Source organism: Pinus tabuliformis, chromosome 6, assembly GCF_031772625.1.
Source record: "Pinus tabuliformis cultivar Carrire ecotype Pingquan chromosome 6, CPIR1, whole genome shotgun sequence".
Lineage (NCBI taxonomy): Eukaryota > Viridiplantae > Streptophyta > Pinopsida > Pinales > Pinaceae > Pinus > Pinus tabuliformis.
In genome coordinates, this window is record NC_142292.1 from 784,486,538 (window position 1) to 784,510,224 (window position 23,687).

A 23,687-nucleotide genomic window follows, 5' to 3' on the forward strand; every position below is an offset into this window, starting at 1 on the left:
GGATAGCCTGGCATGAGAGCTGGTAATTGGGGATGGCCTATAGAACAACTTTCAATAAGGTTATCCGACTTGGGGCATTCAACGAGCGATGGGTCCAGTTCTCCATTTTGTTTCGGATTTTCTTTATTAGTAGATTCCAGTTGGCCGACCGGAATTGATGCTCATGGAGCATGATACCCAGGTATTTGGATGGGAATGATCCCTTGTGGAAGCCTAGAGTACGAGCCAGGAATCTTTGGGATGCCTGCGAGGTGTTGAAAAGAACACTTCCGATTTATCCTTGTTGATCTCCATTCCAGAGGCTTTGCTGAATTGAGATAAGGATTTGATGATTCTTTGAGCCTCCTTTAGCGTGGCTTGACCGTAAAGCATCACGTCGTCTACGAATTGTTGGTGAGAGACCAAAATGTCTTCTCTGCAGATTTGGAGGCCTTTTATTTGCTCCCTTGAGACCTGAGCCTTGACCAATCTGCCTAGGTCTTCTACGGCTAGGATGAAGAGGAAGGGAGACAGGGGGTCTCCCTGCCTTAGCCCATAGGAGGGAGTGAAAGCTTCAGTGGGGGATCCATTTAGGAGAACTGACATGACATGAGAGCTCACCATAGACAGGATCCAATTTATCCATCTTTGATCAAATCCATAGGCTTTAAGTATACCTGCCAGATAGTTCCAGCTGAGCCGGTCAAACACCTTGGCCAGGTCAAGTTTTATAAGCATGCCTGGGGCACAGGAGCTTTTCAGAGAGTGAATCACTTCCTGGGCCACTATGATGCCATCAGTGATCTGTCCTCCTTTGAAAAAGCCAGTTTGCTCCAGGGCAATGAGATCCAGCGGGATCGGCTTGAGCGTGTTAACCATGATAGTTGCAAGGATTTTGTAGACCACATTACAAAGGGAAATGGGCCTGAAACCCTTCGGTTCAGCCGAGCGGCCATTCTTCGAGATCAAGGCTAGGAAGGTGGCATTCAAGCCCTAGTGCATGCGCTTGGAGCACCTGGATTCCTCCACAAGATCAAGCAGATCATTCCCCATGAAGCTCCAAGTCGCCTGATAAAATTCGATGGTGAAGCCATCGGGCCTCCAGGCCTTATTTTTAGACATTTTGTTAATTGTTTCCTCAAGTTCATCTTTGGTGATTACCCTGAGAAGGGCCAGGTTTTGATCTCTGGAGACTTTCTTGGGAATATGGTGACAAATTTTGTCTGTGTCCTCGGATCTATTGACATTTGGTTCGGAGAGAATTCCTTTGAAGTGCTCCACCAATAGATGTTCTATTTCATCTTGCTGAGTCACTCTGTTTCCCTCCTTGTCTTTCAAGGAGAAGATTCTGTTGTGCTGGCGATGGTTCAGCATGGCTTTGTGGAAGAATTTGGTGTTTTTGTCTCCTTCTTTGAGCCATTGAATCTGGGATTTCTGCTTCCACAGGATTTCCTCCTGTTTTCTCCTTTCCTCCAATTGAGTGATTACTCTGCCTTCCGCCTCTGCCAGATCCTGACTACAACCGTCCGAGATGATTTGCTGCTGGATTATTTCCATTCTGGACTGGAGTTTGCCTTGCTCCTGTTGGATATTACCAAATTCTTCCTTGTTCCACTTTTTGATTTTTCTTTTTATTTCTTTGAGCCTTAGCTAAAATGAGTGCATTTTGCTGCGGCCATCCTTTCCACTTTTGTTGTCCTACCACCAGCCTCTTACTTTGTCTAGGAAGTCAGGGGCACAGAGCCAAAAGGACTCGAACCGGAAGGGTCTCTTTTTGTTCTGACTATTTAAGGCTATTTCCAGCTTTATTGGCCAGTGGTCCGACCCTGTTGAGGGTAGGATAGAGGCTTCATAGAAGATATCCAGCCCGATTATGTGCTCTGAAATGAGGAATCTGTCCAGTCTTGAAGTGATCTGTTTGGATCCGCCTCTTTTGTTATTCCATGTGAATTTCCCGTTTATGGTTGGGATATCAACCACCCTTAATTTTGTCTGCACTTCTCTGAATCTTTCCATTTCTGGGTCTTCTCTGCTTATTCCACCTTTTTTCTCTTCTCGAGAGGTGATTAGGTTGAAGTCTCCAGCCAGGATCCATCTCTTCTCCTGGTGCAAACTTCGAAGTTTAGTCAGCTGATTGAGGAACAGGTCTCTGTCTGCACGGGTGTGGGGACCATATACAGCTGAGATTACCACCCATTCGCTTTGTCCAATTAGTCTGAATCTCCCAGAGAGGATTATTGGCATTCCTATCCACTAGTCGGCGAGGACTTCTGCTGGGTTCCAGAGAATTGCTATCCCTCTTGCACTTCCTTTGGGATCTATAGTTACATGTTCGTATCTTGGTTTTATCTTATTGAGAATTTCCTCCATTTTCTGGCCTGGGACATTGGTTTCTTGGGGAAGCATAATCTGAGGCTTGTCTTTTTTGAGTCGTGCTGCCAGATGTCTCTATTTTCCTTTGCTATTTAAGCCTCTGATATTTCATGATGTCAAAATCATTGGGTAACTTGGGAGAGGGTTTGAAACACCACCGATAGCAGGACTACTCTTCCAGTATTGACTAACATTTCTCCCATGAGTTGGATGGAGTCCTTAATGTTTCTTCTTCCTCTTTTTTTGCCCCTTTTATTTTATCCATTCTGATCTGGTCTGCTTTCGTTTTGAGTCTCTTGGTATTCTTCTGTTGAGGCTTTGCCTTTTTCCAGTTTGCATTTGTATTGTTGGAAGGTTTCAGTATACAACTTCGTTTGTTCTTCGGGAATAAACCTCTCATCCAGGTTTTTCCATTCATGCAGAAACTTTTTCAATACTTCCTCTTCTTGGCTTAGGTATTCCCTACTGGTTTCCTGGTTTGTCTCCATCTGTTCAATTTGTTCATCTATTTCCTTATCTTGTTCTGGTGTCTCGCTCGGGGCTTTCCTTTTAGCTAGGTTTCTTTCGCAGCTCTCACTACACTCTGAGCCTTTATCCTCCTGATTTTCCATGAGTTGGTCTTCCTCATCTTCCTCTACCTGCAGTATTGCAAAACTGTTTCGTTTCACTGTGTCAGGTTGTTTCCCTTTCTTATCTTGCTGGGGGGGTTCCTTGTTGGCTTTCCTTTTATTTCTCGCCTCTTGGAATTCCTCCTAGTCCAACTCTCTCTTTTTTTGGGGGGCCCTCTGCTTTCTTCTTCCTCTCTGGTTATTGGACATTCCTTTGCTAGATGGCCATGGGTATGGCACCTGCGACACCTAAACAGGATGTGTTCATAATCTATGTTTTGCTACCAATTTTCTTCATGATATTCAAGCTCTATGGTGTCAGGGATGGGGTTTGCTAGGTTCATGTAGACACAGATCCTGGCATATGAGGTGTATCTACCTTTCTTTGTAGTTTCTGCTATTTTCACGAAGCTTCCTATTGAGTTTCCTATCCCTTCTAAGATATCCGGGTCCCAGAAGTCTATGGGGAGCCCAAATAAGCGGACCTAGATAGGAGAAGCCAGATAGGTTTCTTTGTCAGGGTTGTAGAAATCTTCCCAGAAGTGCATGAACAGATCGGCATTATAATAAAAATACAGGCCATTTTCAAATACCTTTTCTCTATCTCAAGTTAAAGAAGATTACGGTAAAGAAGCCTTTCGCTCTCAGCTTGAGCTCGATGTGGCCTTGGGGCTACCATTTTTGTTGTATCCACTTGGTGAGGTCTCTTTCCGATGGCCAGACTATGACAAACTTGCAGATAAGGGCGTTGTCATTCATGTAACTTCGATACTTTTCCAGCTTATTCGTTGGGATCACATATCTGGGTTTCTCCGCTGTACATGGCAGGAACTTTCCTCTGCAGCCTGTTTTGCGAGGTAGCTCCTAGCACCGGGCCCGTGTTCTTCCGTTCCTCTATCTCTTGGCTACCCTGTCTGTCTCTTGCCACCGTATCTCGGTAGGAGGGGATCTCTCCCCTCCTGACATCTTCTGTCATACCTTTGTTGCTCTGGTCGCTGTCAATTGCTGCTGGACTGGGTTGTGACGGTTTTCCACACTTCCTTCTCGTTTCGCCTAGGTTTTCATCGCCTTGCCACCATTAGTGTTTGAGTTGCAGAGAAATCCTCATTCTTTCCACCATATTATATTAAAAATTTTAGTTTATATTTAACATTTTTTATTATTAACACAATGGAAAATTGTGTTGTCCGACAAAAATATCAAATTGTGTTTTCAAGGAAAATTTTTTGTTGGCATTGTCAATTAGGTGTTCTCCTTGATGGAAACCTACCTAATGAGTTGTTCTTATTTGATATTATAAATATATTTGTAGAAACATTATTAATCTTGGATTATATAGATTAGGTTTAAAAAATTGTGGAATTGTGTTCAGTTTTGTAATAATGTTATGATCCCTCACTTGATTTTATACAATTTGTATATGTGAAGTTTCTTTGTATGTGTAAATGGTAAATTATGTATGTATGTTACTTTTAATTTTATTCAACATTAAATTTTTTTGTTGATATCAAATATGTTTTTTTCTATTAGGTGATTTCATTGTTTTATCATGGATCCATCTATTTGGAGTTGTCTTCCATTCAAAATTCTTGAATTTGTCTTCTTGTGGCTGCCTTTATCGGCTGTGATAAAGTTTAGCACTATTTGTAAGAAATGGAAGAATGTTTTGCAAAAACCATTCTTTCTTGTTACGTTCCAAGAATGTCTCTACAAACGAATTTGGATTTATGGTTCCTTTCCTCAATAGTGAAGACAATTATTTTTCTCCTGAATACCTTAATCAGAATGGGCACATATCTCAATTTCATTTGTGATTCATAGATTCAAGATACAAAGTAGAGTCTACTGTTGGACCAATGGTGGTTTTATCCTTACCAACAGAATGCTCCCATACACTCAACTATTTCGTAACAAATCCATTTACAAAGGCCTTTAAAAACATAGGGCCAATACGAATTGGAGAGTGGGGATTCTTTTCATTATTGGAAAATGTAAGCAGCAAAAAATATGACTGGGTTGTTCTAAAACATATGTATGACAGAATGCAGTCTAAATTTTATGTTTGCAATAGTCTTGATAGGGTATGGAAAAGGGTTGTTGTTCCATTTGGTGGCACTTCACCCATTAAGAATGGTGTGTTTTATAAAAATAAATTGTTTTGGATGTATCTGGACAAGGAGTATGAATATTATCCTTGGTACAAGTATACAATCTATTGGTTTGATGTAATAAAAAATGAATGCGGTTTTTCATTTGTTCCAATCACTGGCATACAATGTATTTCGTTAGCAATATACATGGATTAGTTGACATGCCTCGTCAATGATGGCTCCACTTCTGTATGGTCAACTGAAGGTTGGATCATTTCCAATTTGGTCAACTGTGCATTGAACGAAGAATTGAATACTTTGAAGATCATTGGGGTTTCAAATGGAAGTTTTTGGAAGAAATTTCTACAGATATAAATAGAAAATGTCCTAGTTATCTTCCTTTTCGAATAGTCCATGGTCTGGTTCTTATGTGCAACTGCAATGAAGTTACTTTCATATTATATGACATGATGACTAGTATATGTTTTCCAACAGATATTGATGATTCAACTACTCAACAGATGTCTGGGTTTTGGTACCCAACGCTAGAGGATTGTAATGATTTGATTGAGTATGGAAATGTTTTTGGAATTGCTCCCCATATATATTCTGTTGATGAGATTACACCATTGGATATGGATATGGATTCTTAGGATTATAGTATTCTTAAAATTTCCTATAAATATTTCCATTTCATACACTCCCTATGGTTGTGGAAAATATTTCCATTTTTGTCTCTATACATACTATGGGTCTTTATGGTAATACTTTAAAATTATGCTTGTATCGATCTTTATGATGTAAAGTATTTCATATTGTTTCCCATAAATTTTTCCTAATTACATGTAAATGTGTCTCGACGTTATGAATTTTTCTTTGTTGGTATAATTATAATTGCTATGATTTATGCTATACATGTTATTTGTATTGGTTCTTGTCATTGTTTCTCAAACAATGTTATATCTTTATCTACATTTTAATATTTTCATTTATATTTTGATAGTATATAGTTCCAAATTTTTAGATATACTTCCAAGTCATATCATTCTTAGAGTATTGTGTCCCAATAGTATGGGTTTTGTTTTGATTCTAATATGATACATGGAAATTTAGACTTTTTTGTTTAAGCCATTTGGAAGAATTCATTTCTATTTTTAACCATTTTGAAAAATTCATTTTTGTTTTTAGCCATTTGGAAAAAGCCTTATACATTTTGATATGTTTATATGGTTGGAAAAAATAACATATACACTTTTTATGTTTTTTTACAATTTCCAAAAAAAACTTGTGCCTTTTTCATTCTTTTGTGTTTGTTTATATTAGATATTTGCTATGTTCCATGTTTATGATTCCATACTAAATATTTTATTATTCATTCTAGACATGTCATATTAAGGCACAAGTAAGCGTACAAGAAAATGAAATTTGTCACTAGAATGACGTGAGAGGTCTAATGAAAGTTGTCGTTTACGGTATCAACAAAATAAGGACTCCAAAAATGAGCATAGGAGAGCTACATATCATAGAAGCATAAGTGAAGCCACTCTTGAAAATGATTTTATAATTCCTCGTAAGTATCATACTATGGATGATATAATGGAAATAACATTTCTTGTTGATATCTCATTATCAGAATATGCTCCTCGTCATCATAATCTTCTTGTTCAATGCTCTCCTGAAAATGTTCATGACATTGGGGAAACATCTTGCAATAGAGAAGAATATCATATCGATAACGTGGATGAAAATGTCCACCCTAACCCTTCTGTGTGTCCAATTTCATTTTTTAACAGCCAATGGTTGTAAAACATCGATGGTGGAGGTAATGATGACATTGTGTGTGATGATTTGGATGATATTTTAACTGGCCATTTGTTTGATAATTTGGAGCGAGTTGCTCAAAACATCGAATCTTCCAATCTCGCTTATCAATGTAATGTGGTCCCACCAAGAGAATTAGTCATCCTTGATAGCATTTCATGTCTAAGAATGGAGGTAACACAATGATATTTTGAATTTTTCTGCAATAGTGGTTATTTTATTACATTCCTCTATTTACAATGTTTTGTTTACTAAATTTATAAATTATTTTATTCTTTTGGAAAAGGATACAACTCATTTTGATAGATCTATAAATTAATTCACAAAGTGTTCCATCTACTAATCTGAGAAGTGAATATGAAGCATGTCATAACCTTCCTATGAATTCTCATTGACAATCAAATTTCGAGACTAATGTAAATTTACAATATTTTCTATTTGCTTTTAATTTTTTAAATTTTTAGTGGGCTGGACATTGAATTTTATGGCGTAATCTATTTTCTTTGGACAAGACACAACTCATTTCAATAGAGGTATACAAATTAAATTCATAGATGTTCCATCTACTGATGTTAGAAGTGAATATGAACCATCTCATAGCATTCATCCAAATCGCCAAACAAATGTAAATGTTGAGTGCATTTGATATTTTTTTCATTTTTTCATTTACAGTTGGTTAGACATCGTATTTTGTAACCTTTTATGGAGAAGCCATAATTTCATCTCATTAGGTTTGATAATTTGAATCCAAAACATCAAATTGTTGAACTAATGTATATGTTCAATGTATTTGATTTCTTTTCCATTTTTGAATCTTTCTTTGTTGCAAATTTAGTTTTATAACGTATTTTATTTTTGGGAATAGGGAACAAATCATTTGAACAGAGGCGTAGAAACTACATCCCAAAATGTTCCATCCAATGATGTTAGAAGCCAAGAGCAACCATCTCATAACCCTCATCCACAACAACACACAAATGTAAATTTTGAATTCATTTGATTTTTTTTTTTCGTTTTTTTCATTTATAATTAGTTGGAAGTCAAATTTTAAAATATTTTATGACAAAAAGGTCTTTACATCCTCTCAGGTTCGCACAATGTAGACCATAAATTTGGAAATACCTTCTCATAGATCCATTCCACATGCTTCAAATTTGCGAAGGGAATCTCATGTTCCTAAAGATGAAGTACGTGTTAGAAGAAATTTTACTCTTCCAAATCGTTTTCAACATGTTTCGGCCAGTAGAGATAATATTCATTTTGATGAAAACATGATTGCGGTGCATAAAAGATTTGGAGAAAAGATAAATAGTTTGTAAGTTGTCCAAATGTGCCACATTTGCCAAGAATCATATCACGGAATCCATGTATTGAGACATTCTGAAGGACCTATTTGTAGGCGATGTAAGAGTGAAAGAGAAGCCCATCTTTTTTTTCAATGTAATAGCATGGATCCTGGTGAGAAACATCATATTTTAAGAGTTCTTACTCAAGTTGAAGAACTTCTAATAGAAAGTGTGAGTCCTATTTTGCAAGTGACACATGCTCAAGGTGAGAAATATAAGTATAGTGGTCATACAATTAGGTTATCTCAAGATATTTCTACAATTGTACAATGTCTTCCCTGGCATGTTGAAGATATTGAATTTCTAATTGTTAGGAGACATGTCTCTTAGTCTAAATATTATGAATGTTATGTCAAAATATCTCGAGTAATGGTTGCATCGCTTTTCAAAATCCAACATGATAAATATTATCGAGATGTTGTAATTGACTATGATTCAATGAATGCTCTTCCCGAAAGATCAATGGATGTCTCCTCTAGGCATAAATTTGTTGATTTTGATATTGAAGAATCTGAGCTCAATGAAAATAATAATGAAGGGTTGACTGCTAATCTTTTGCCCTCTCATCCTACTTCTTTGGTTGCTCGCCTACCAAACAAACAAAGAGAAGTGGAAGAAATTAGAGCTTTTCTTGATGATGTTGATTCTTCACATGTTCAAGACATGGATTGGCCTAGTATTGGAACCTCTCGAGTGAATGAATAAAATACAGAGGGATTATTAGATATGCCACTCCAAACATTGTTCCCCACTAGTGATGCTGATTGGTTGCAACCACGTATTTGTAGTGTTGAACATCATGAGTATGCGTTACATCTTCTTGGGTACTATGGTCAGAGATTTGGGAGCCATCCTCACTTTCAATATTACCTATTGAACATGATAATGCGGCATCAAAACTAAGCAATTTTTGTAGTTTTTGCAAAGAAACATTTACATGATAACTCACCTACAACAATTGAGGAGTTGCGTCACCAACTATCTGATTTACCGGATAATAAGTTGGCTTAGCATCTTATGCGATTTTGTTCTTCTCTAAGAGGTACAAGGGCATATTGGACTAAGTCTCAAGTTGAGTTGACTGACATGATTAACCAGTTAGGATGTCCATCTTTATTTTTTACTTTGAGTGCAGCTAACACAAAGTGAACAGAGTTGCATAACCTCATGCCCATACATTCACATTCTTGTTCTTAAAATGAGCATCGTATGAAAATTGAGAATGTTATCTAGTACCCCCATATTGTTGCCGCATTTATGCACCATACATTCAATATTTTTCAAGAGGAAGATATCCAAAAATATTTGAAAGCTAAAGACTTCTGGTACGGGTTTGTGTTGTGGAATTTTTTTCTATAATTTGTCAACTTTTATTATGATTCTATTTATATTGTTTGTAGTAACTATATCTTCATTCTTTTCAGATATGAGTGGAAACATAGAGGTTCAGCACATATCCATGGTTTCCTATGGTTAGAAGGAACTCCTGACATGGAAATACTTAATTGGTCAGATGGTTCTCATGTACAACTTAAAAAGATATTCTTCAACAAATATGTAACTACATGGAATCCACGTGACATACATCATCGCAACATAATGGTTCCATGAAGCCTAGATGATAACCCTTGCCTATTGAATACTGGTCAAATTTTCTTTTGTAATCCTCATAATGATTACGAAGAATTGTTAAACCATATCCAAAGGCACACAAAGTGTACCATAGATTCTTTTTTGCGCAAAAAGGGAATTATTCTCACATGCCCGTACAATTCTCCATGGGATCTTTGTGATGAATCAAGATTGTTCATAGATGATCAAGGAAGAAAAAAATATGAGCCAACAAGAAATGATGGTAGGCTTAATGTACATAACATTGACCTTCTAACAATGTGGCGTGAAAATGTTGATTTCCAGCCAGTGCTTTCTTGCTATATTGTCTTGAAATATATGGCTAAGTATGCATCAACAACAGAAAAAGGGTCTGAAAGTTATCATCTTATGTTAACTAGAATTTCAAATTCTATTGGCTCTAAGGTTCATGCTTTATCTGCATATAGAAGGTTTCTTACAGAAACGATTATTGACCATGACATTGGAGCACAAGAAGCATGCCATATGTTGCTTAAGCTACCTCCTATTGTTTGTAGTCAGAAATTTGTTTCCTTAAATGTTAGAAGAAATGATTTTAGGAAAATCTCAAGGGATGGCTTGCAATGTTCATCTGTGAATACTTTTGTTCAAGATTATCAGAAGAGACCTTTTTTCCATGAACATCTATCTTTGATATAATCAACAATATCTTCGACATTTGATAGCAAGCATAAACAAGATCCATGGAAACCTAGAGATGTTCATGCTATTGTTTGGGTTAGGCCATGGTTTTATTCTATTCCTAGTGAGGCTTCACAGGAATTTGAAACCTTTTGCTTGACAGAATTGTTCTTGCATAAGCCATTTCGTGACATTCCTGCAGAAATTGGCCTTTCAGTTGAAATTATTATTGAAAATTGGAGGAATTTTTGATATCAAGCATGGAATGTTGATCAAGTCTATCAATTATAGACAATATTCAAGATCAAGAAGATGGTGATTTTTCTAACCAGGAAATTAATCTTGAAGATGATTTTCAAGAATGGAATATTTTCTCTTGCTTGATTCCACCAAATGATGTGAATATTTTGGATCTTCACACCCTTGGTCGAAGGGACTTTGATATATGCTTTAACTGGGAAAGTACAACTATTTCTGATGATGTTACAGCGGAAGCTATTAATTTTATAAGGAATGCGTAACCGAGGGGTGATATTGTTGACCTTTCAAACAGAACATTTGCATCTCCAGATTCTTTGTCGAAAAAACAATGACTTTCTTTTGAAATTGTTTTAAGGAACTTTGCTAAATATGAGATTTGTGAAGCTCTTCTTATGATTGTTCAGGGAACCAAATTCACTTGGAAGTCTTTCCTTATCCATTGTATTTTTGAAGTTATTTCTAATTTGTCAATTAATGAAAGAAGCCCTTTTCTTCTTCTTGCCCCAACAAGAATAGTTGCTTTTAATATACATGCAAAAACAATACACTCAGCTCTAAAAATTCCAACTAAAGATATGAAGCCACTAGAGGGGCAGTCGCTTGAAGTATTCCAAGAAGAAATGTGACATGTTAGATATATATTGATTTACGAAATCAACTTTCTAGGATCAGCGATGTTTATGCAAATAGATGCTCGATAACAAGAAGCATTTCCAGAGAAAAAGAATTGTCCTATTGGTGACAGGTCCATCATCCTTGTGGGTGACCTTGGCCAACTGCCTCCTGTGAGAGATAAGCCTTTTTATGTAGGTAATACAACACATAAATTCTTGTTGAACAAATTCAACATTGTTGTCACTCTTGACACAATCTTTCGCCAACAAGAGAATAATGAGAAACAATCTTGTTTTCGTAGAGTCCTCAATAACATAAAAAATGTAGAACATGTTCTTGAAAATTGGGAGTGTCTTATGTCACAGGCTGATATGAGGCTGCATCCTTGAGAAAGAGATTTATTTAATGCAACAATTCACATGTTTCCAAAAAATAACTTGGTCTTGTTCCATAATAGTTGTATGTCAAAATCATCAAATTCTCTAATTGCACAATGTGTCGCTAAGAATTCAAGGCATTCAGAAATCATTGGTGTTGATGACGATCAATTGGACTGTGAAGTTTTATTGTGTCGTGATCAACGTGTTATGTTGACATGTAATTTATGGGTTGAAGCTGGCTTGGTGAATGGTGCACTTTGTTGTGTTAAGAATATAATTTATACGCCTACCTCTAAGCCACCTCAACTTCTAGTGTTCACAACTGTTGTTTTTGATAAGTATGTTGGTGTTCCATTTGATGCAAGCAAGCAATCCAAAAATTGTTCCTATGACACCAGTGACAAGAGGAAATCAAAAAACAAATTCCTTTGAAGATGGCATGGGATCTTACAATTCACAAGTCAGAGGGATTGACTTTAGAACACATTTCAATTGATATCGGGAATAAAGAGCAGCAAGGCCTTACCTTCACAGCCATATCAAGAGTGAAATCAATAGATGGTTTACGCATTTCACTGCCTTTCTCTTTTCAACGTTATGCGAAGATGAAATATAGTGCATATGATACAATTAGGAAGAAAAAAGAGGAGCAATTGAAGTCCATATCGCTATGACATAAAACTAATAACATTGTGACCTTATTTATAGTATGTTTTTTGAATTACTTTTATTGTCCTCTTGATTTACTTTTAATATAATAATCATTTTCATATATTTATGAGATTAATAAATTCATCATATTCATAGTAATATTTGAGAAAGTTGTTTATATCATTTTTCATGTTGTTCAATTTACTTATTTTTTTTAAGTGCCTATTGTTATTTTCTTTGTAACAGACCATTCATAGATAAACAACGAGTTATATGAACCAATATTTCAAAATCATTTTTATAACTAGTTCAGATTGATATCAATATTGTGGATTCATATTACAACATCGAATGCAAAAATGGAGGTTTTGAATATTGGCCATCACCATGGCCTATAGTGATTTTTTAAATATTGGCCACGGTTTTATTCTATTTCCATGGTTTCTTCGATTATATTGTGGAATGAGGCTTAGATTTGTAGAAATTTTTATATCATTTGGTTCATGTAACACCAGATTGTTTTTTTCATGTAACATTGTAACATTAAGTTTTTTAACATAAATACAAATGGGGTGTTATGTTTTATGTATATACATATATATGTGTGTATGCTTATTTAATTTTGCATGTCTTTATTGATTTTTCTTTTGTTTTTTGGTCTTTCAAATATAGATATGGACAATAATGATGTCATCTTTTATTCTAGAATAGTGTGCAATATTACTGGGGTTATAAGTTTTTTGCCTAACTTCGAAACAAGTTTGATAGAAAACATGGGTTCCATCATCCCTTTATTGATGATCATATTCATGAGCTAGATGAATTGGAAACACATGTAAAATAATTATTACATGTGCACCAGAGGGAGTCTGGGAGGAGAACCAGAAGGAATTGGTTTGAAAGCATTAAGTACCGTGATCATTATCATGTTGATTTGAATTGGTTCTTCTTTTTTCATCGGTGTGGTTTTGTTTTAGAAGAATCCACTCCATAGATGACTTTTGATGGAATGTTTCAAGTTCAATCTTTTAGTGGAATTATTTGATGTAAAGAAAACAAAAAATATATGTTAAGACTCAATGTTCTTTTTGTGGTTGCAATGTTGGTGAAATTGATTTTTTTTTCTTGTTGTTGTTTTTATGTAGAAAATTGTATATCTCTAGTATTAAAATGTCACATTATGTTGTTCTTCTTTAAATCCAATGTCTGCAATTTAGATGTCTTTTTCGCATTTATGTTCCTTTGCTCCAATGGCAGTGTTACTATTTTATTTCTTTCTCTTGCATTTGTGATTTTTGTGGTCTTTTGTGTGGATCCCTTCACTTTGTTCATGTCTTCCATAAATGAAAATATTGTTTACATTTATAATATTATTGTTGGCTTAAATTTTATTTATTCTTTATAATGTAGTGATATAAATGTGTTATTATTAATGTGATGATGGTTTATAATTTTTAATGCTTTACGATTTCCAATGTGGTTCTTATATTGGTTTTGGTTTATGTTTTTGATTATTATTTTGTGTTATAGCATTATTTATGTTTATAATATTGATGCCATGGATTTAGGGCTTAGGTTCGGTTTACTATTTCCTTGGGTTTATAATATTAAATGATTAGGTTTATTTGTTCTTTAAGTTTGTAATATTAATAATTCCTTCAGTTTATCATTTATTCCCTTTGGTTTATTAATCCCCAATATTAAGGTTTAAATAGTAGTCCTAAGGTTTAATATTAATCCCCTACATTTACAATGGTTATCCCTTCAATCTATTGACGTGTTTCTTTCATAATATTAACAATCACTAGGGTTTATTGATCCCTTAGGTTTATAATATTCATAGTCACATGGGTTGATCAATCTGTTGGGTTTAAAATATTATTTCCTATGTTTTATTAATCCCTTATGTTTTTAATATTTATCCCTTGCCATTTTTTATACCTTCGGTTTCTAATATTTTTCCTTGGGTTTATTAATTCCTTACTTTTATAATATCAAATGCTTGGGTTTCTTCATTATTAAAGTTTTTAATATTAATAATTCCTTTGGTTTATCATTTATTCCCTTTGTTTTATTAATCCACTGAACTTAAAAACCTTATTTGTGCGGTTTATTAATCGTTTGGGCTTTTAATATTAGCTCGTTGGGTTTATTGATTCCTTGGGTATATTGATCCCTTGCATTTATTAATCATTTGTTTTTATAATATTAATGTATTGGGTTCGTAATATTAATAATCTCTTTGCTTTATAAAACCCCAATATTAAGGGTTAAATACTTCTTCAACTATTTATGATTATCTCAATATCACAATAAATCAATCTAATATGGAAATCAACCATGGTCAACCATGTTTATTTTAGGGTTTATAATATTCATGTTAGGGTTTATATGCGTTGTGTTTATAATTATTATCCCTTAGGTTTATTATTCCCTTGGGTTTATAATATCAATCCTTTCGGTTTATTGATCTAAGGGTTCATATTCCTAGGGTTTAATATTATTCAACAATGGAAAACAATAAACAATGATGTTCGACCATGATCAACCATTTTCCAACATCAATCGCTTGGGTTTATTATTTCCCCTTCAACGATGGTTTATTATAATGTGAAGCATGGTCAACCATGGTCCAACATGGAATTGTGATAAATATTGTCTCAATATGAAAAACAATGATGGTGAGTCATGTTTATTTTAGTGTTTATAATATTTATATTAGGGTTTATATACATTGGGTTTATAATATTAGTCCCTTGGGTTTAATATTACTCCCTTGGGTTGATAATCCCTTGGGGTTTTAGTATTAATCGCGTTGTTTTATTATTCCTTTGGGTTTCTCATATTAATCTGTTGGGTCTATTATTCCCTTAGGTTTCTAATATCGATCATGGTCAACCACTGTCAGTCATAGCCAACCATAGTCAACCATGGTTGAATGTCACATTATGACAAGGATTGTCTCACCATGAAAATAAATCATGTTTGTTTTAGTCTTTGTAATATTTATATTTGGGTTTATGAATGCTGGGTTTATAATATTAGTCCCTTAGGTTTAATATTATTCTCTAGGGTTCATAATCCCTTGGGGTTTTAGTATTAATCCCTTGGGTTTAATACTCATTTGGATTTATAATATCAATCCCTTGGGTTTATTATTCCCTTAGGTTTATAACATAAAGCATGGTCAACCATGGTTGGATGTCAAATTGTGACAAGGATTGTCTGACCATGAAAATGAATCATGTTTACTTTATTCTTCGTAATATTTATATTTGGGTTTTGCGAACGTTGGGTTTATAATATTAGTCCCTTGCATTTAATATTATTCCCTTGGGTTCATAATCCCTTGGGGTTTTAGTATTAATCCCTTGGGTTTATTATTCATTTGGGTTTATAATATAAATCCCTTTGGTTTACTATTTTCTGACCATGAAAATGAATCATGTTTATTTTATTCTTCATAATATTTATATTTGGGTTTACAAATGTTAGGTTTATAATATTAGTCCCTTGTGTTTAATATTATTCCCTTAGGTTCATAATCCATTGGCATTTTAGTATTAATCCCTTGGGTTTATTATTCATTTGGGTTTATAATATAAATTCCTTTGGTTTATTATTCCCTTAGGTTTATAATATCAATCATGGTCAACCATGTTTGAATGTCGCATTATGACAAGGATTGTCTCACCATCAAAATAAACCATGTTTATTTTAGTGTTTGTAGTATTTATATTTGGGTTTACCAATGTTGGGTTTATAATATTAGTCCCATGGGTTTAATATTATTCCCTTGGGTTCATAATCCCTTGGGGTTTTAGTATTAATCCCTTAGTTTTATTATTCCTTTGGATGTATATTATCAATCCCTTGTGTTTATTATTCCCTTAGGTTTACAATATCGATCATGGTCAACCATGAAAATAAATCATGTTTATTTTAGTATTTGCAATATCTATATTTGGGTTTACGAATGATGGGTTTATAATATTAGTCCCTTGGGTTTAATATTATTCCCTTGGGGTTTTAGTATTAATCCCTTGGGTTTATTATTCATTTGGGTTTATAATATCAATCGCTTGGGTTTATTATTCGCTTTGGTTTATAACATCAATCATGGACAACCATTGTCAATCATACCCCACCATCGTCAACCACATTCAAATGTCACATTGTGACAAGGATTGTCTCACCATAAAAATAAACCATGTTTATTTTAATGTTTGTAGTGTTGGCATTATGATACAGGTGTTGTCCTTGATGGCAACTCACTCAGATGACAGATCATAGCGTAGAAAATCAATAGTGAAGATTTGATGATCAGAGAGAGGCATACGTAGGTTCACCTTGACAAAGGAGCATATACGCACAAGTTAATAGACCAAAAGGAGCGTATAACATACACAGGTAGTTTCACAGAAGGAAAGGTGCGTACATGTTGGAAACTAAGTTTTGGTCCTTGGTATTTCGTCCATGGTATTTTGATCCATGGTATTGATCCAAGGTATCTGGTCCGAGGTGTTGCCCCACGTATTTGGTCCAAGGTATCGGTCCTAAGTGCTTTTGGACCATGGAATTGAGAAAGGCCTGACACTATAAAAGGAGGAGAAGATTATTAGGCCAGGTGTGCAAGTATTGAATATCTGATGAAGTGTGAGATTTAGTATGCACGTTATGGATTTGTGATGCTTTGTTTGATTTGAACCAAGGATGCACCTATGTGGATGATGATGGATTATGGATCACGATCTTAAGGCTTGGAATTTTTTATCATTATGTGGTTTGGTCATGGATAGACTAGATCTGAATTACTGATGCATGTTTATTCTATAAATGTTATGATCTGGGTATCATTGATGTCTGGAATAGCTGCAAAGTTATGAGTTAATATTTGCAGATCTGTACGCGGGTTCGCTTTGGAAAATCGCGTATACACGATGGTTCGGTTCATCAGGTTAGCTTATATAGTATGAAATATGATATCTGAATATGCAGTGGGTTCTAGTGGTTGTTACAGAGTTCTGGGTTATGCTCTGTGTGCTTGTGACAAGTCTTTAGTGATTCAGTTGTGGGTAATTCAGAGATTGATTGGTTAATGCAATAGTTGTGTTTTTGTGGTGATTATGTTTGAGCTTCAATGTTGTTAATGGGTCTAGTATGAAAATTGGATGAAACGTGGCCTTCATATTATGGTGTTGTGATGCAGGTGTATCCAGTTTGAAAATTTATGAAATGTGGTCCCTAGAAGAAGAGAGAAGGTTGGAGCCTTCAGTAGGCTGGTGCCTACGTACTGGTAAATATACCGGCCAGTACGAGACCTAGGGGGTTGGAGCTCCCTTCCAGTAGTAGCTAGAAAATGAGAGAGGGTTGTAGCCTTTTGTAGGCCTGCGCCTACGTACTAGTGAATATATCGGCTAGTACAAGAGCTAGGGGGTTGTAGCTCCCTTCCAGTAGTAGTTGGAGAATGAGAGAAGGTTGTAGCCTTCTGCAAGTGGGTGCCTATGTACTGGTATCAGTCTGCGCCAGTACAAGATTGTAAATAGGTTTTTCTTATATTAAAGGAAGACAACAGTAGGTGGTTTTTGTCCCGCATTGGTTTTCTACCTTATATCATGGTGTTCATGTGTGTTTCTTATGTTTGATGATTTTTTCTATTTTACTATCCCTTCTTACTATTTATATGGTTAATGAAGTTCTGATGCACTGATTAAAGATCAACATATGATGAATTAACTGAATCACAAGTTTACTGGATATATGCTAGTTGCATTAAACATAGTTGCATGTACACACAAGTTCCCTTAACTGAAGTAGCATATATGAATTAGAATATGAAATGAAAAATTTATTGATTTGCTAATACTGATTCACCCCGCCCCCTCTCAGTATTATTTCCAACAATTGGTATCAGAGCAGGTCCTTTGGTAGAATCTTGATCACTTGAGGGAGATTCATAGAACAATGGGAAAGAAAGCACGTCAGAAGAAGAAGACAGCTCAAAGGAATAGTGACAGCTTGCCATTAGGTGGAAGCAAGTATTCAAATTCTGAATCACCTCAAAATTGAAGATTAACAAGAAAATGAAGGATCAGATAAAATCATGGATCAGCAAGATCTATTTAACAAAAGGGAGTGTGCCCTCCAAGAAGAAGTTTCTAGATTAAAAGCTCAGCTGGAGTGTGCCTTCAAAGTAAATCAAATGCTGCAGGATGAAGTGATATCATTTAAAAACAAGTAGAATGAAGCAGATAAAGAATAAGAAAATGAGATTCTCAAATTAAGGCAACAAGTGGAAGAAGGAAGAAAGGTTGCAGAAATCTTGAAGAAACAACATCTGGAAAGGGAAGAGCAATATCAGCTTGAGGAAAATATCTTAAAAGGTAAATTAGAAGAAAAGGATAAACTGTTACGATTTCAAGATAGTACTAAGATTTTGGATGATATTCTTAGTAGTCAAAGATCTACTGCTACCAAAACTAGTCTTGGTTTTTATGAATCTGCTGAAGGTGAATCTAGCTCACAAGGTGAGCCAAGGAACTCTAATGCAAAACCTAAAATTCTCAACAAAGAGATAAGAGGTCAACCCCATCAACAACTAAGGAAAGAAATCCTTCAAATAAAATCTTTTACTCAAAACCATGGAAGTGATAGTTAGTTATTTTCTCAGATGAATAATGTTGAGTGCTATGTATGTCATAATCTTGGACATGTTGTAGCGAGATGCAGAAGTAGAATGGTTCAAGACCATCACACAGAAATATCATCACGTTCTAGGTACTTTAAGGGATATTCTTTTGCTTGCAATATTTTTTGTCACAAAGCCATTGACTACTCTAGAAGGAATATGAAATATATAAGATGTTATGCATGTAACAAGCTTGGACGTATAGCAAAGGAATGTAGGAGAAGATTTTGGGCACCCTACCAAAAGGAGAAAACATCATCACAGTCGAAGATATGGAAGAAGGAAGCTCAGTCTGAAAGATCTGGCACATCATAATGTACAGACACAATAGACTTAGGGAGAGCTAAATGTGTGAAACCTCAATGTTCTAAATCTCATACGCAAGTTTCATGAAGACAAGTTGCGTATATTCGCGAGTTCGAAGCTACACAGTCGCGTATATGATGGGTTGAGGAAAAGCAGTGGGACAGACTCAAGAAAAAGGGTCTCATATGGTTCAATCAATTATTTGCTCTGTTTGATGATGGTCACAATCTGCTGATGATGTGTTGAAATGTGTTGGTACTCATAATATTTTATGTATATCTGATTGATGATGATGCCTTGATACTTCTTGCTAATATATGCATGATCATATCTGACTGTGAACAGATGGAACAGGTTCAGGGGGAACATATGCTTCGAATAATACATTGTTGGAATTATGGTTAGAAGTCTTTGGTGATGATGATTATGTAGCTAAATGATACATCTTGCTTATTATTGGTTGGTTAAGAGAATGGTATTGCAGGTTACAGGTTGTTGATGTTGTTGATAGATGCTTATGGTGTAGATCATATATGGTGTATGATAGTTGATGACTATCATGGTCTTGTTTAGGTCTTTGGTCTAAATGTCATGTCTATCTTTTTAAAGACCCATGATTCATATGATGTAATAATTTCTATTTCAAGTCATGTATAAAGATTTCGTATATCCCCACTTGGTTGGGAGGATGAGTAAAAATGGTGTATCCCCACTTGGTTGGGAGATTGATGTATGTATGAGTCATTGGTGATAGGAAAGTCACACTCACTTAGTTGAGTTGTATATACATGTTATTCTTTTGAAAAATATTTTTTCAGACTCTGCATATGCTCAGGGGGAGCAAGGACAATTTAGTGCATCTTAGCATCTACAAAGGGGGAGCTCAATCAGAGATTTCAACATGTACTCAAGAAGAGTATGGACAGCATAAAATATTTCAAGGGAGAGAATATCTTGGTTCGCCCTTTGCCCTTGATGTCAAAGGGGGAGAGTGACTTGGTGTTTTTGTTGCCATCAAGTCCAAAGGGGGAGATTTTTGGCATTATGATACATGTGTTGTCCTTGATGGCAACTCACTCAGATGACAGATCACAGTGCAGTAAGTCAATAGCAAAGATTTAATGATCAGAGAGAGGCATACGGAGGTTCACCTTGACAAAGGACCATATACATGCGGGTTAACATACCAAAAGGAGCGTATAACATACACATGCAGTTTCACGGAAGGAAAGGTACGTACATGTTGGAAAACTAGGTTTTGGTCTATGGTATTTGGTCCATGGCATTTTGATCCATGGTATTGATCCAAGGTATCTGGTCGGAGGTGTTGACCCTAGGTATTTGGTCCAAGGTATTGGTCCTAAGTGGTTTTGGACCATGGTATTGATAAAGGCCTAACAGTACAAAAGGAGGAGAAGATCATTAGGCCAGGTGTGCAAGTATTGAATATCTGATGAAGTGTGAGATCCAGTATGTAGGTTATGGGTTTGTGATGCTTTGTTTGATTTGAACCAAGGATGCATCTATGTGGATGATGATGGATGATGGATTGAGATCTTAAGGCTTGGAATGTTTTATCATTATGTGGTTTGATCATGAATAGACTAGATCTGAATTACTAACACATGTTTATTCTATAAATTTTATGATCTATGAATGATTAATGTTTGGAATAGCTGTAAAGTTATGAGTTAATATTTTCAAATCTGTATGCGGGTTCTCTTTGGTAAAAGCGCTTATACACGTTAGTTCGATTCATGAGGTTAGCGTATACAGTATGAAATATGATATCTAAATATGTAGTTCATTCTAGTGATTGTTGGAGAGTTATGGGTTATGCTCTATGTGCTGGTGACAGGTCTTCAGTGATTTAGCTGTGGGTAATTCAGAGATTGATTGGTTAGTGAAATAGTTGTTTTGCAGTGGTGATTGAGTTTGAGCTTCAATGTTGTTGATCAGTCTAGTATGAAAATTGGATGAAACGTGGCCTTCATATTATGGTGTTGTGATCCAGGTGTATCTAGTCTGAAAATCTATGAAACGTCGTCTTTAGAGGAAGAGAGAAGGTTGGAGCCTTCAGTAGGCTAGCGCCTACATACTGGTAAATATATCGGCCAGTACAAGAGATAGGGGGTTGGAGCTCCCTTATAGTAGCAACAAGAAAACGAGAGAGGGTTGTAGCCTTCTGTAGGCCGACGCCTACGTACTAGTAAATATATTGGCTAGTACAAGAGCTAGGGGGTTGTAGCTCATTTCCAGTAGTAGTTGGAGAACGAGAGAAGGTTGTAACCTTTTGCAGGTGGGCTCCTGCGTACTGGTATGAGTCTGCACTAGTACAAGATTCTAAACAGGTTTTTCTTATATTAAAGGAAGACAACAGCAGGTGGTTTTTTTCCCGCATTGGGTTTCCACCTTATATCATGGTGTTCATGTGTGTTTCTTATGTGTGATGATCTATTCTGTTTTACTACACCTGCTTACTCTTTATATGGTTAATGAAGTTTTGATGCACTAATTAAAGATCAACATATGATGAATTAACTGAATCACAAGTTTACTTGATATACGCTAGTTGCATTAAAAACAGTTGCGTGTACACGCGAGTTCCCTTAACTGAAGTAGTGTATATGAATCAGAGTATGAAATGAAAAAGTTATTGATTTGCTAATACTGATTCACCCCCCCCCCCCCCCCCCCCCCCCCCCCCCTCTCAGTATTATTTGCAACATGTAGTATTTATATTTGGGTTTACCAATGTTGGGTTTATAATATTAGTCCCATGGGTTTAATACTATTTCCTTGGGTTCATAATCCCTTGGGATTTTAATATTAATCTCTTATTTTTATTATTTATTTGGAGCTATAATATTAATCGCTTGGGTTTATTATTCCCTTAGGTTTACAATATCGATCATGGTCAACCATGAAATTAAACCATGTTTATTTTAGTCTTTGTAATATTTGTATTTGGGTTTATGAATGTTGGGTTTATAATATTAGTCCCTTGGGTTTAATATTATTCCCTTGGGTTCATAATCCCTTGGGATTTTAGTATTAATCCTTTGGGTTTATTATTCATTTGGGTTTATAATATCAGTCCCTTGTGTTTATTATTCCCTTAGGTTTATAATATCAATCCTGGTCAACCATGGTTGGATGTCACATTCTGACCAGGATTGTCTCAACATGAAAATAAATCATGCTTATTTTAGCCTTTGTAATATTTATATTTTGGTTTACAAATGTTGGTTTTATAATATTAGTCCCATTGGTTTAATATTATTCCCTTGGGTTCATCATACCTGGGGGTTTTAGTGTTAATCCCTTGGGTTTATTATTCATTTGTGTTTATAATATCAATCCCTTCAGTTTATTATTACATTAGGTTTATAATATCAATCATGGTCAACCATTGTCAATCATGGTCAACCATTGTCAATAATGCTTGAATGTCGCATTATGACAAGGATTGTCTCACTATCAAAATAAATCATGTTTATTTTAGTGTTTTTTGCATTTATATTTGGATTTACCAATGTTGAGTTTATAATATTAGTCCCATGGGTTCAATATTATTCCCTTGGGTTCTTAATTCCTCGGGGTTTTAGTATTAATCCCTTAGTTTTATTACTCCTTTGGGTTTATAATATCAATCCTTGGGTTTATTATTCCGTTAGGTTTACAATATCGATCATGGTCAACCATTGTCAATCATAGCCAACCATGGTCAACTATGGTTGAATGTCACATTGTGACAAGGATTGTCTCACCAGGAAAATAAATCATGTTTATTTTAGTCTTTGTAATGTTTATATTTGGGTTTATGAATGTTTGGTTTATAATATTAGTCCATTAGGTTTAATATTATTCCCTTGGGTTCATAATCCCTTGGGGTTTTAGTATTAATCCACTCGGTTTATTATTCCCTTACGTTCATAATATCAATCATGGTCAACCATATTCAATCGTAGCCAACAATGGTCAACCATGTTTGAATGTTGGATTGTGATAAGGATTGTCTCACCATAAAAATAAACCATGGTTATTTTAGTGTTTATAGTATTTATATTTGGGTTTACCAATGTTGGGTTTATAATATTAGTCCCATGGTTGAATGTCACATTTTGACAAAGATTGTGTCACCATGAAAACAAACCATGTTTATTTTAGTGTTTGTAATATTCATAATTGGGTTTACCAATATTGGGCTTCTAATATTAGTCCCTTGGGTTCATAATCCCTTGGGTTTATGTTTCCCTTGGGTTCATAATATCAATCCATTAGGTTTATTATTA

At 35.3% G+C, this 23,687-nt stretch overlaps 1 protein-coding gene across 1 annotated transcript; it reads right to left on the reverse strand.

The window, feature by feature from the left end:
* Positions 1 to 1,677: 1,677 nt before the first annotated feature.
* On the reverse strand, positions 1,678 to 2,223 carry LOC149261085 (uncharacterized). Its single transcript, XM_089367640.1, has one exon. It carries the CDS (start codon positions 2,221 to 2,223, stop codon positions 1,678 to 1,680), a length of 546 nt encoding a protein of 181 aa, XP_089223766.1.
* Between the last annotated feature and the right edge of the window lie 21,464 nt (positions 2,224 to 23,687).

What these genes read in the sequence shown, in the direction of transcription:
- LOC149261085 (XM_089367640.1), bottom strand. Translation starts at nt 2,223, where the DNA reads ATGCCAATAATCCTCTCTGGGAGATTCAGACTAATTGGACAAAGCGAA.